The 14085-nt window shown below is 47.3% G+C and overlaps 1 protein-coding gene across 1 annotated transcript in view; it reads right to left on the bottom strand.

The window, feature by feature from the left end:
• The window catches only part of KIF26B (kinesin family member 26B), a 455674-nt gene extending 446594 nt beyond the window's left edge, over nt 1-9080 (bottom strand). The window contains exons 1-2 of the mRNA XM_058533562.1: nt 7931-9080; nt 6692-7093 (exon numbers count right to left, since the gene is read on the bottom strand). Coding sequence (XP_058389545.1) covers nt 6692-7093; nt 7931-7993 — 465 coding nt within the window. The 5' untranslated portion in view covers nt 7994-9080. The remainder of the gene's footprint in view (nt 1-6691; nt 7094-7930) is intronic.
• Between the last annotated feature and the right edge of the window lie 5005 nt (nt 9081-14085).

Genomic DNA, 14085 nt, shown 5'->3' with positions numbered 1-14085 from the left:
TTTTTTCTGGAGTTAGGCAAGTTGATTCTAGAGTTCATATGGAAAAATAGTCAGGAAGAATAACCAGGAAACTCCTAGACAAGAAATTGTTTGGGAGAGAGGGCTAGCCCTACTAAACATTAAAACATACTACAAAGATTCTATAACTAAAACAGTATGGAATTGGGACATGAAGAGACAGATAAATAGAACACAACAGAAGGTATAGAAACAGACCCAAGTACATCAAAACTTTGGTTTATGATTAATGGTGGTACTGCAAATCAGTGAGGGAAAGATGGATGCTTTTATAAAGGGTTTGGGGACTACTGGATAGATATTTAGAAAAAAATAAAATTGATCTATACCTTTCCTTACACACCAAATTATCTCCCAATGAGTCAGAGATCTAAATTTTAAAAAGAAAACTATATAAATACTCAAAGAAAACACAGGTGAATCCTCTAAAACTGGGAAGTGGTGGACAGACATTTTTCTCACCATGACTCAAAATCCAATTTTCTTAGATGGTTCTGGAGCAGCCCAGAGGCCATGGTGAGCAGGATGACGGACACAAACTGATTTACAATTTTGATAACTATTTCAAAAGTAACTTAGGAACACAGGTGTATTCTCAGTCCTTTTGCACCTATAGGAATGTACCCTAAGATATTTCTGATTGGTGCGCGTAGGCATGAAATGTCAATGGGAGTCCATTCTAAACAGTGCTGCTTGAACCACAACAGGACCATATAGGAGATTTAAAAAAAAAAAAGGTAAAGAAAAGATGCTTATGATCAGCCTGTGACTCAGAGAGTGGTAACAAGGAAATTCGTTTTGTATTCCTGAAAAGCTACCGCGAACCCTGACACTCACCAGCTGGTCTGCAATCTTCGCCAGGACGGAACAGAGCAGGAGTCTGCAGCCCTGTTGACACGGCGCTGACACACCCGGCTGAGGAACTCTTCCTCTTGGAAGGTCAGCACAGGGCCCTCGGCAGGGTTTTGCAGAAAGGGCTGACAGCAGAGTCTCCACCGAGTGAATATAAATCTGAGGAAGTTCCTTTTTCCCCTCCATGCATTCCAGCCAAGGACATTACTCAGCTCAGAATCTTGACAGCCTCACATATTTTTCCCACCCCTCCCCATCCCCCGCCCTGAAAGTGAACTCACCACCTGTGAGCCCATGACAAATACTCATAACATTCTCTCAAGCAGGGGTCTCCCACTAAGGCAGTTACACTAATAGTGACCCTCAACGGCTTTTGAGGGGATGCGTCTGTGGATGTCTCTGTTCCTTGCATCTTTACTCCTGCTTTCTTTTGTGACCTGAACCACATCAATCACCTGGAATTCTAGGGTGAGGAAGAGAAATCAGGTTCATCTTCACTTTGCTATATGAGATTTTATGTATGAATGTATATATGTATGTGTATATCTTAGTACAATGCCTAGCACATAGTAGGGACAATAATTGTTAGCCATTTATAATCATCATCATCATCACCATCACCATTATTATTAGCTGATGAAGGGTACAATCTGTGATGTAATGCCCAAGAGCAACTGAGGTTGCCTAAATTTTATTGACTTGATCCGTCCAAATGTTGACAAATTACTAGCCTCAGCCATTTAAAAATCACATTTCTAATGCAATAATCCTATCTGCAACGAGTGTGGAAGAAATTACTACAGGCCAGGGATTTTTACAAAGTGAATTAAGTCGCTATAAAAACTGACCATGTTGGCTCACAATTAAAAGTCTGGTAGAACGAAATGCCATTATTCCACAGCTTGCTAAGCCTTAAAGAAGAGATTACTGCTCACATGTCTCTACTGGGAATGTTTTTATAATCCCTAAAATGTCTCAAAAGTTTTTAATGATAAATGCTACAGGACTTTTTCATGACTGATATTATCTATTAGCTGATCCTTTATCTAAAACACTTCTGAAATGGGAGAGATTCAAATGAAGCTTTCTGAAAATAGCCATGCGTTCTTAGAAGATTTCAGATAGGATTTTCCCATAATTAGTATTTAAAATGTACTGTATGCTTCATCTATTTATAAAGTGTCTTACAGTGGCTTATAGGAACCTTTTAAATAGAGTTATTTTTTCATACCCGTTTTGGAGCTGGGAAAATGCAGAAATACACACACAGACACACACACACACACACACACACGTCCCCAAGTCTAGACTTACTTGGGCTCTGGCTATTTAGAGTCTATGTTTGGTGTTTTTAAGCCTCTCGACACATTCCTTCCTTTCATCTCTGGGATTCCTGGACACCCTTCTCAGTTATGTCTGGCTAATCTTCCTGTATTTCTGGGTCATAAATGTACCTAGAATATGTGACCGAGAAAAAATCTGATAGGAATGTAGTTCTGGACCTTTTTTCACATAAGAGAAGATTTTCTTTTATTGATATGGAAATGACCAGATGTCTGATAACCTTCTGCCAACCTGGAACATTTCTGCTTACTCCAGGGAATTCCTTTGGGCTGATGTTTCATAGGGCTCACACTGTCAATTCAAAAGTTCTGTCACAGATATCAAAATGATCTAGGATAGATCAAAAATGGGAGAGTCGCTCCTTGGCCCCTATTTCTGGCTTTGTACCTCAACTGTGTATGAAACAGGAAAGACAGTCTTGCCAGTGGATATGAAATGATTTTATATTGACACACTGGAAGACTACAATGGGTAAAAGGACTTTTTTCAGTGAAAATCCCAGCACTTTAGAAACCCATATTCTTTTGTTTTATCTGACCACTTCCACTTACCAGCCCTAGAAAAGAAATGATATAAACCTAGTAAGGACTTTTTTACTGACTCTAGGTACTAAAAGTCAATCCGAATGTTTTACAGTCTGCCACCAGGCACAAATCTTCACTCACCCAGGTAAGCTGCTATTTGAAAGGATGAATCCAGAGCATCATTAGGAGTTAGGTGAGCTCACAGCTGCCATTTTCACACTCCAGAGTCTGTTTCATTCCTAAATCTGTCTCTACCCTCCATCTCTTTCAGAAGCCTCAAACTCAATGCATGGAAAACCAAACCCATTATCATGCTTCCCTCTGAACTCCATCCCCATCTGTACCTCCTCCCATTTCCTGCCTCAGTTTACATCATCCCCACCCACCCCGTTACCTGAGCTAGAAACCTCCAGGTCGTGTCTCCTTCTGCCATGAAGCCTCTTTCTCCGGTGGCCACGTGACTCACGAGAGTGCTCAGAGTAGGGCGGTCACTCCTCAGGGACCCGCCAGACACCCCTGCATGGGCTCACCAGCACTTCACCTCCCCTCCTAAACCAACTGTCCCAGAGACGAACTAGGAAAATTCACTAGGGCTTGCGACCTACCAGTGGGCATCGTGTGAGAACTCATGTGGCAGTGTCATATCTGGGAAATATACTCATAAAATCAGAAACTGAAAGTGGATAATGTTTTGTAAGAAAAACCCTAAATTCTGTAAAACATAAATCTAACAGAATCTTTTTTTTTTAATAATTTTATTTATTTATTTATTTCCCCCAAAGCCCCAGTAGAGAGTTGTATGTCATAGATGCACATCCCTCTAGTTGCTGTATGTGGGACGCGGCCTCAGCATGGCCGGAGAAGCGGTGCGTCGGTGCGCGCCCGGGATCCGAACCTGGGCCGCCAGCAGCGGAGCACGCGCACTTAACCGCTAAGCCATGTGGCCGGCCCTAACAGAATCTTGTCTAATTAATAATCATCAACCCTCATGTCTTTCTCTAAGGAATGGAAGCACTTTCCAAACCGTATCTAAAATAATTTTTATGACATTCTAATGGTTTGAATCATTTCTTTTCTTAGTGTATTAATAGGAAAGTTAAAATACAGAGGAAAACTGATTTACTCAATGTCATAAAATAAATCAGTGGTGGAGAAAGAGCTGAAACCAAATCCATCCTAAAATAATAAGGTTCCTAGGTGTGCTATTCTGCCTTCGACTTTTAAATGCCTCCCTAGGAGATTTTTAATACTACCCAGTAGAATTTAATACTCTATTTAAGAAAATATTCTCCAAATATAGTTAAGCATCTTAAGTGAGTTACAAAGATGACTTTTGCTAATTACTTCTCAAAAACATGTCTTTATCTTCCAGACTCTTAATCTCCATGGCAAGCTACATGTTAGAGTCACAATGACATCTCTTGTTCTAATGAAATTTAACTCCTTCTGTGCCTGAGGGCTACAGAGATCCACAGTTGGCTCATAAATCCGGCTCTGGGAAGAAGAAGGCCTTGTCTCCATGGGCCTCCAACTATAGTGCAGGAGAGAACGTGGAGTTTGTTTGGTTAAAATGTTATAAACATTAAAGATGTAATGGAAACTGTACCCAATCTAAGGGTACCAATGCTTAAAAAAGAAGAAAAAAAAACCCTAACATTATTATTCCCAGAGACAAGCAGAAGATTTGTAGTTAAAATTGAGGCCCCATACCTCATTCCCAACAATGAGGTAATTCAAGTCACCCTTGTTTCTGGCTAAGTCTGGCATACTCCCCAGTACCACATGTCATGTTCCACTGTGCTACGTCACATATAAACTCCAGGGGACTGTGGCACTGTGTGACGTTCACGTGTGCACTTAAAATGATCCCGTGTGGCTGTCCCCATGACTGACATCTCTTCTCTAGACAAGCCTGGATGACTATAAGTCAGTGCAAAGCATTGTAGTTCAGCAGACCTAATGCTTCTTCCGGAGCCATCACTCTGACCATATGATCAATTTCCCAGCATCCCTTTTATCTCAGGACATAAATAAAATTGGTAAACATATTGAGCCACCTCCTATAACACTGTGAATGAATTTTCCAGGCTACTTCAACCAAAATAAAAACCTACTTTGTCACAAAACACAACGAACGCATTTAAGTTTCAACATCTGTTTCTTCTACCTGTAGGTTTCCTCCCTTTTCTCCATTTTACGAAGAGAGTATATTTTGATTTACCTTTGCACACAAGAAGCACTCAAACAGCAACATAAAGAAGCTCTTGTAAGAACAGGTCCTCAAGAATGTTCTAGAATAATTTGGTAGGCTGCAACTTATTAGGATTGCCAAATGTCAGATGTTATATCTTTAAGAACCAAGGTTTTTCTAAATTTACCAGAGGGTCCAGTCTGATTATACAGTCTCCTCAGCACCTCACACTCTTCCGCTGTACCTCTCCCCACAAATGGGAATAAATGACAAATTGTGCATTTCCTGGTCAATGTCTGTACCCTCCATTAGAATATAAGCTCCATGTGGTCAAGGACTATTTGTATTTATTTCATTGTTATGACTCACACAGTGCCTTGAATGTGGTAGGAAATCAAAGAATATTGATAAATGATCAAAAGAGCAAATAAATCTGTGAGTGAAAAAAAGTGCCAAATCAGAGGATATAGCACACAAGAGTGGAGTCAGCTTTTAGATTCCCTGAGATTTATTCTTGGGGTGTCCTGGCAGATTATCAAACCACAGAAATGGCATACTGATAACAATCCACAAGTCAATGATTCTTAAGATAAATTCTGGATTCATAAAACCAATTCTCTTGGTGGTAATTTTCCACATTTAAAATTTTACATCATCTGTGGGTATTTGTTTAATTTCACCCTTGCTTACGGAACCATCAATGTGCGTGTATTTGTAGAAGCAGAGGGGGCAACCAGATGCAGTTACTCCTAAACTCCACTACTCAAAATCACAACATTTCAGTTCAAAAGTCACAGGAATATAAATCAGAAAATGCCATTGAACAAACAGTGTCGGAAATCTCCACAGCACTTCACTCTGTTTTCTTGGTATTTCTCTCTGACTACTGATAAAAACTCTTTGAAGTGGAAAGTAAATATTACCATTTGATAGTACTTGGACCCAGCGGGGCAAATACAATTGCATTGTGTTACACTCTGGGGCTCCGCACACGCCACTGGGCAGGGTTGCTATGGAGGAGGCGATATGCTCTGGGGCTGCAGCAGGCCAGGAGCTATCCCTGCTCGGAGGAGCTCTCCACCCCTTAACCGTCCTCAGATAGACATAGAATGTTGGGGGGAAATTGATGGCTTTCGTATATGTGTTTCTGGTTCTGTAATCCGGGGAAAGAAGGATCACAAACAGGTAAAGGGAAACGTCAATTCCTAAATATCAGCCTGCTTGTACTCCTCGCACCTACATTTTTGGAAAGGATCACGGGTGAGGATGGGGAGAAAAATCGAAAGAGCGGCCAGCAGGCCCGGTGGGGGGCAGAAAGGACAGAATCCCAGGAGCTGGTGTCAGCGTGTTCCCCCGCGGACGCGCGCAAAGAGGGTCTCAGGGGAAGGCAGCACCGCGCAGGGCCCGCAGGATGGGCGGGCGGGCGCAGGGAGCGCAGACGGAGAACTTGAAAGAGTGGAGAGCTGCAGGACAAATGACCTGGGCCATCCCGGGTGAACAGTGAGACCTGAAGCCGCGGATGCACCGGGCACGCTCTGTGCCCGAGGGCGGCCTGGCGAGCGAGACGCGCGGGGTCGCCCCTCGGGGCCGGGGCTGCCCGAGCCGTGCCAGCGCCCCCTAGGTGTGGAGCAGTCCCCTGCCGAGCCGCCGAAGCCCCGAGCGGCAGCCATCCCGGCGCCCCCCGCCCCCCGCCCCCCACGGCCCGGCCCGCAGCCGCCCGCCCGGTCGCCCCCGCCCTGGCCCCGGCCCGCCGTGCGCTCACCTTGCCGGGGAAGGGCCCCGGGAGGAGCAGCTTCAGAGCCTGCCTCTTCAGCTCCACCAGGCGGGCGTTGCAGTTTTCGCACCAGACGCCGCGGTCCGAGCCGGGGGAGGAGCCGCCGCCGCTGCCCGAGCCCGGGGAGCCCGTGCCGAAGCCCGGCGAGCCGCCCAGGGAGCCCGGCGAGCTGGTGCCAATGCCCGGGGAGGCGGGGCCCGGGGAGCCCGTGAAGGAGCTGGGGGACGAGGTGCCCGAGCCGGGGGACGGGGTCCCCGACGAGCCGAGCGCCGAGCCCGCGCCCTCGGGGGTGGGCCGGCTCCCAGCGCGCGACTCCTCGTACGCTTTCCGGTACCAGCTTTCGGGGGAGAAGGGCGCCGCCGGCTTGGTGGGCGAGCAGACTTCATTCACCTGCGGGGGAGACACGCCGCCGTCAGGGGCCCCACGGTGCCTCCCGCACCCTGGAGCCGGGCCCGGGTAGGGGCCGCCTCCCGCTTTCCCGGGGACCTGCGCGCCACCGAGGGCCCGGCCGAGCGCCACCGGGAGCGCGTTCAGGACCGCTCTGAGCAGTGGGGCCAAATCTGCCTCCATCTGACTCGTTAATTGCCCTTAAGTGAGTCCCCAGCGGCCGGGTGCCCCCCGCGCCGGCTCCCTAGCGCCGGCGGACTTCTCCTCCGGGCAGGAGGAGAGGGCTCGAGGAGAGTGCTCACTCAGGGGTTTTCAATGGTTTCTGCAGGGGGAACCCATAGACAAGCGCCTCGCCCTTTTGAACCCAGCACCTATCCCAGGCAGGGCCCAGGTTCGAGATCCTGGAAAACACTATGGGGGGTGGGGGGCTGTTACTTCTGGATTTTGATTCATTCAGGGTACAGCCCTCCGGATCCTGAGGGTAAATGAAAGGCTCCCCCGGCTCCAGGGAAATGATCTCGAGGAACGGCAAAGAATTCATGGAAAACCCTCCCATTAGGCTTAACTCTGCCTAGAAGTGCAGGAATGCTGCAAAAGTTAGGGGTGCGGGGAAGGGAAGGAATGAAAAGACTGAAAAAATTTCGAGGGCCGGGCGAGTGTGCGGCGTCCTTGCCGGCAGACCCGCCTCTGCGCACGCACGCCCGGCCGCCCGGCGGAGGCACCTCTGCAGCGGGAGGAGAGCGCGGAGCCGCCCTGCTGGGGCGCAGATTACCCGGAGAGGGGACCCCAGCCGACATAGCTCTGGTAACGAGTCTCCGCATTGTACCCGTCACAACTTACCCCGTATTTCTTGCCCCTGGTGGAGACCGCCAGCCTCTCTTTATTCCCAGCTACGGAATTCATGGTGTCTTTTGCGGAGGAGAGTGTCTAAATGTTCCACCAACGCTACATCCAAAAGGTTTTCCAACCCAGAAGCGTCCTACGGTTGTAGGGAGCTGTCTCTTGGCCCTCAAGTCAAGGTTTCTTCATTTGGGGTGGGGGGAGAATAAAAGCAAATGGACCCCAGAAGTAACAGCACCAATCTGCAGAAAGGGTTGGAGTGGCAGGTTTAGTCTTCTCTTCAAATAATGCTTTTCCTCATCCTCTTCTGCCTCCTCCAGTCACACGGTCTCTTTTCACGGTCACATCCAGATAACTAGCATTTTCCCCAGCCAAGTCAGTCCATTTTCCTCCACGATGGAGAAGAGGAATACAATCAGGGCGCGCGGCAGCTGCAGAGAAGGTGGGCGAGCCCTCGCCTCGCCTCCGCCGGCGAGCCGGCTGTGGGAACTTGTCTCCTTCGCGGAGCTGGGTAACTGAGTTCAAAGAAATTCTCCCAAAATATAAAGATCCAGACTGGGGAGGAGCCTCGGCATGTCGCGGAGCCAATATCCGGCAGCCCGTCTTGCCTGTCAGTTGCGCGAGGGCAGCGCGAGGGGCGGCTCGGGGCGGCCGGGAGCCGTCCGCGGTCAGGGCGCGCGTGTGCGTCCGGGCGCAGCGCGGAGCCTCGGGAACAGCGGCCCCGCCGCCCGGGAGCCCGCCGCCTGGCTGCCGCCGCCGCGCCGGCCGGGCTCCATTTTATGTTGCGGCGCTCCTGCCTGACATTGAGAGGCCGAGCGCCGGGGGAGGGGGGTCGTAAATCTCGCTCCGTGCGGGGAAGTTCCTGGTGAGTGGCCCGTGTCCAGGGCTCTAATGAAACACCACTGCGCGAGCCCGGAGCCGAGGGGCAGCGCCGAGCGAGCGAGGCTGGACAGAAATACTGCGCCCGAGCCTCCCCCGCCCCCAAGTTCTTTCTCTTCCTGGCAAGGCTTGCAGGTCTGCCTTTGAAACGCCGTGTAAAAGGACTGAGTCACAAACAAGTCCACAAACATGCCGGGTCCTCCCCCCGCCCTTTGTTCTCCCAGACCTGCCCTGCAAACCTTTTCTGGAATTGCTCTACCAACGCCCGCGGGCCGGGGGGCCACCCTCCCAACCACAGCCCGAGGACCGGGGCCCTTCGCCCCCACCCGCCCGAACCCCAGTCTGCGACGTGCCTGCCGCCCAGGGCTGGGACAGGTGAGCCCGGGGATCCCGCGGGCCGCCGCGGGGCAGGGGAAACTGAGGGACTGCACACGCGCAGGCGGACGGCGCGGGCCTGGAGAGGGGGTGTGCGCGAGCTGGCCTTGGCCTCCCCCTGCCCGGTCGGTCCCCTCGGCTCCCCTCCTTCCTTTTCTTCCCGCGCCGGGGCCCGCGGAGTCCCGGGAGCACCCAGTCATCGCCCCTCTGCGATCCCCCCTCTCGCCCCCGGCGCGGCGCCCAGGAGCGCAGGAAGCCGGCATATGCCAGGCTCCACACGTGGCTGCTCCGGGGTGTCATTTTTCATTTCCCGGGAGGACATTTCGTCTGGTGAGCCGGCAGGTCTGTTTTGTTGTGACCTTTAATTAACACCCCGCGAGACGCCTCTCGAAGGACCGGCCCAGTGCGCGGATCACGTGAGGTGTAATGGCATCTCAGTTCCCGGGAGAGACCCGGCCTGGGGGTAGGCGAGGGCGCGAAGGACGTTTGGGGCTTTCCAGTCGCTAGCTTCCTTCTGAGATATGGAGCGGGCAGGAAGACAATATTCTGGGGTGCTGGAACCCTGGGGCGATGCCCCACCCACCCAGCCTTCCTCGGGGAAAATTCCTTCCGCGCCTCCCTCGCGCAGCCACCCACCCACCCCCCGCCCGCCGCAGCCCTTGCGTGGGAATATTTCACAGCCACCAAAGCGAGGTAAGAAGGTCAAAAATGAAGATGTCGAGCACAGTGTGGAAGTTTCCATTACGTCCCCGCTTCCGATTTAAAAGCGACCATATCAAGAGAAGACCTTAGAGGGGCAGGTACGCCTCCAGGCAGCACGCGCCACCTGCCAGCCGCATCTGTATTCCGCGGAGGTGCCGCGGAGAATAGCGTCGCCATTAGCTATGCGCTGCTTATCAGCCGAAAAGCAACGTGTGGCCAGGTGAATGGATGAGCCGGGGAAGCCGCGAGTGGGGAAGGTGGGGTGTCGAGCGAGAGCTATTGGGGAGCTGCGAGATCCACCTTGGAGGCAGAGGAGACCAGAGCTGGTCTGATCTGCATCCCAAAGTAGCTGGGTGCCTAAAGCGTGTTTGGTGAGCTCGGAGCGCCCTCTGCTGATCAAAGTTTACAACCGGAGGCCCAGCGAGAGTTTCATGTGAGGCTTTAAAAAATGTGTGTAAAATATACATACAGTGAAATGCACAAATTTTAAGCGTACTAGTCTATGAATTTTGATAAATGGATACTCCCAAGTAAGCCACCACCTCAATCAAGGTATAAATTTCCATCTCTCCAGAAATTTCTCTCCTGCCTCTTCCCAGGCGATCCCCACCCCTCACGCGCAGCCACTGTTCTGGTTTCTATCATCATAGATTAGTTTTCCCTGATCTTGAACTTTTTATTCATAGAATCCGTCCAGTATGTACGTTTTTGTGTTTGGCTTTTTTCGATTAACATGACGTTTTTGAGCTTCGTGTTGTTGCTAGTGTCCCCGGTTTTCTATTTGTACTCTTTCATTCCTGAATCTCCTTTCTTCTTTTTGTTAATTGAATAGTTTTTAGTATTCCACTTTCCATTTCTATTGGCCTTTTAGATCTAATGATTATAATATGCATCTTTAATTTGTCATAGGCTAGAGTTAACATTGTGCCACTTCACCTAAAATGTAAGAAACTTGAAACAGCACAATTCCGTATTACCTCCCTCCTTTGTGCTACCAGTTTGATATGTTTTATATCTACATACATTGTAAAACCCACAATACAGTCTTATCACTTTTACTTTAAACAATCTGTGGTCTGTTAGTGAAACTAGAAAATTTAAACTATATCGTTTTTTATATTTTCCCAGTTTTACCATTTCTAGGACTCACCATTTTTTTTCCTATAGAGCCAACTTTCCAACCTGGTCATTTCCCTTCAGACTGAAGAACTTCCCTTAGCATTTCTTGTACTGAGGGTCTCCTGGCAACAGATTCTCTCAGCTTCTGCTTATCTGAAATGTCTTTGTTTCACTTTTGTGTTTGAAGAATAGTTTAACTGGATGTAGAATTCTTGGTTGACAGTTATTTTTCTTTCAGCCCTTTAAAGATGTCATTCGTTGCCTTCCTTGCTTCTGAGCAGAGGTCAGCGGGAATTCTTAGGGGAGTTCCCCTCTATGTAATGTGTCCTTTTTCTCTGGATGCTTTGAAGATTTTCTCTTTACCATTGGTTTCCAGCTGTTGGGCTGTGATGCTCCTGGATGTGGTACTCTGTGTTTATCCTGCTTAGGGTTTGCTGAATTTCTAGAACCTATAAGTTGATCTGTAAGTTTTTCACCAAATTTGGGGACATTTCAGCCATTATTTATTCAAAATTTTTTCTGCCCCATTCTCTCTTTCCACTTCTTCTAGGATTCCAATGACATGTATATTATTACACTATTTGATATGGTCCCATAAGTTACTGGGGCTCTGTTCACTATTTCAATCTTTGCCCCTCTGTTCTTCAGATTGGGTAATTTCTATTGATCCTTTATTAAGTTTACCCACCCTTGCTTCTGCTATCTCCAGTCTCTGTTAAGCCTATCAAGTGAATTCTTCATTTCAGATATTGTACTTTTCAGTACATACATACATACATAGTTTCCATTTCTCTGCTTCTTTTTCCCTTAAATCCTTGAACATAGTTATAATAGCAGCATTAAATTTCTTGTCTGCCAATTCCAACATCTGGCTCATTTTGGGGTCATTTTCTATTAACTGATTTCTCTCTTGACTCTGAATCACATCTTCCTGTTTCTTTTCATGTCCAGCCAATTTTAACTGCATGCTGAATATTGTGGAAATCCTCATAGAGATGATAGATTCTGTTATCTTCCTCTGAAGAGTATTGATTTTATTCTGGCAGGCAGTTACGTTAGTGGTGTATCACCTTAAACTTGTAGAGTCTTTGTGTTATGCTTCGTTAGAATTCTATTTAGGTTTTGCCCTTAGATCTAAGAAAAATCCCTTCGTCCTGGGATTTGTTCTTCACCCCCAAAGTATGGCCCTTCTCTCGTTTCAACGGGAAGCCTGAAGTGTTTGCCACGCCCCTCTAACGTGGGACTTCAGCTCCAAGCCCTGCTCCCCTGCAGAGACAGCAGCTGCTCAACTCTTCCAGCTTCTAGATGCTGCTTTCCCCTGGACCTCTTGTAACTCGTCCATGTATGCAACACTCAAAAATATAAGTCAAGGATTTGAGAGGAATATAATGCAGATTCTAGGGCTGCCTCACTTTGGCTCTCTCCATTCCAGGATTTTCCTCCTCCCTTTCCAGCTACAGCCCTGACCTCCACCATGTAGTACCTCAAACCAGGAAGACTGGCTTTCTCCTTGAGTTATAGCCACTGTGCCCCGCAGACTGGAAAAGACCCAGATACCCCTTCATTCAAGGATTGAATCCTTGAGTCCCCTCGAGTCCCTGCTGGCTTTTGGCGGCTCTCCAGTGCCTTTAAATAGGTTTGTCGTCGTTGTTATCCTGTTTGTAGTTGTTTTCTTTGGGAAACTCGATTGTATAGAAAGTACTCCCTAATTTTAGTGTTAATGGTGGCTTTTTCAAGTCTACCTTTGTTTTTTTTGAATTCTCATAGTTTCAAAGGATTTTTATTCTGTGAGTTAGCAGCCTAAAGAGTTAGTCTGTAAAGAGCCCAGCTATAATTTTATTTTCTATTAGACTGAAAGAGTCTAATTATGCAATCAAACCCTGAACTGATGGATAGATAGATGATTGATAGATGATAGATAGATAGATAGATAGATAGATAGATAGATAGATAGGTAGATAGATAGGTAGATGATAGATAGATTTCTCACATCTTCACATTCGAGGATGTTAACAGCATTACTTCGATTTAGGTTAAAAAAACATTCTATAAATGAAAAAAATTACATACTGGCTTCTAAAAGCCCAGAGCATCTACGAACTCCAATTTATTTATTCCATTGATACCCCTGAGTGAAAAACAGTATCTCTCTGTCATATCCCTAAGTACAAAGTGCAAAAAAAGTTTACATCCATTAGCTGGCTAGGAATGAAATTCTTATTCCATATTCCGTGTTGCTTAATTAGTAAACGGACATAGCTTCTCTGGGAATGTTTCATGGGACTTTTATATTTTCAGAAAATGTAATTTAGCTTTCTCATTATTTATACCTCAGTAGTGAATAGCTCATAAATTTTGTAGCTAAAATATATTATGTCACTGTGTTTTTGAAAGTTGAAAAGCATGAATCAGAAATAAAAAAATAAAATCAGGCTGGCAAGTTCTAATTCTAAGCAGAGGGCAGAATATAACAGATTCCACTCCTCTTTAATATTTTTCTTTTGAGATAATTTCCATATCAGTTTAGTCACCAGCAAGCCAGAGGAGCCAGTGGAGTGCATGAGCCAGAGGCATCTGTGTTTCTCCTTGAAACACAATTAAAGCTGCTTACGCTGTCCATGTGGTATCTTGATGAATCTGAAACAATATTCGCATATGATCTATTGGTGTTCTGGGGACCATATGATCATGTGTGGACTGCCAAAGAGTCATCAGCAAGCTGATAACTTTAATTTGTGTCCTTGGTCACTAGTGCAGTGTGAGAGGAGGATTGTTGCAGTGCAAGCTGGGGAAGGCTTTCTACTCCTGGACTATCATTTCCATCAATAATCATTTTATCCTCATCAGTTCCTTTCATGCTAAATTCCAAGTCTGATTTCAGTCCAAAGTTGACAGTTCAGAAGAGAAAGGTATAGAAAGAGAAAGAGTGTGAACCAAATTTGTAGAGTGATAAGTTCGGGGGCGGCAGGGTGGTGTTATTTTTATTTTACTTTGATGTTGAGGGGGAAAAGACCAGTTACTGAAAAAAGAGAGGAGGATCAGACGATGAGTGCTCAGCCCACTGATATCGGGCACCAGAT

The sequence above is a fragment of the Diceros bicornis genome, chromosome 38, assembly GCF_020826845.1.
Source record: "Diceros bicornis minor isolate mBicDic1 chromosome 38, mDicBic1.mat.cur, whole genome shotgun sequence".
In the NCBI taxonomy this organism is placed as follows: Eukaryota; Metazoa; Chordata; class Mammalia; order Perissodactyla; family Rhinocerotidae; genus Diceros; species Diceros bicornis.
The sequence above is the reverse complement of the archived record's forward strand: the minus strand, read 5'-3'. Positions and strand labels throughout refer to the sequence as shown.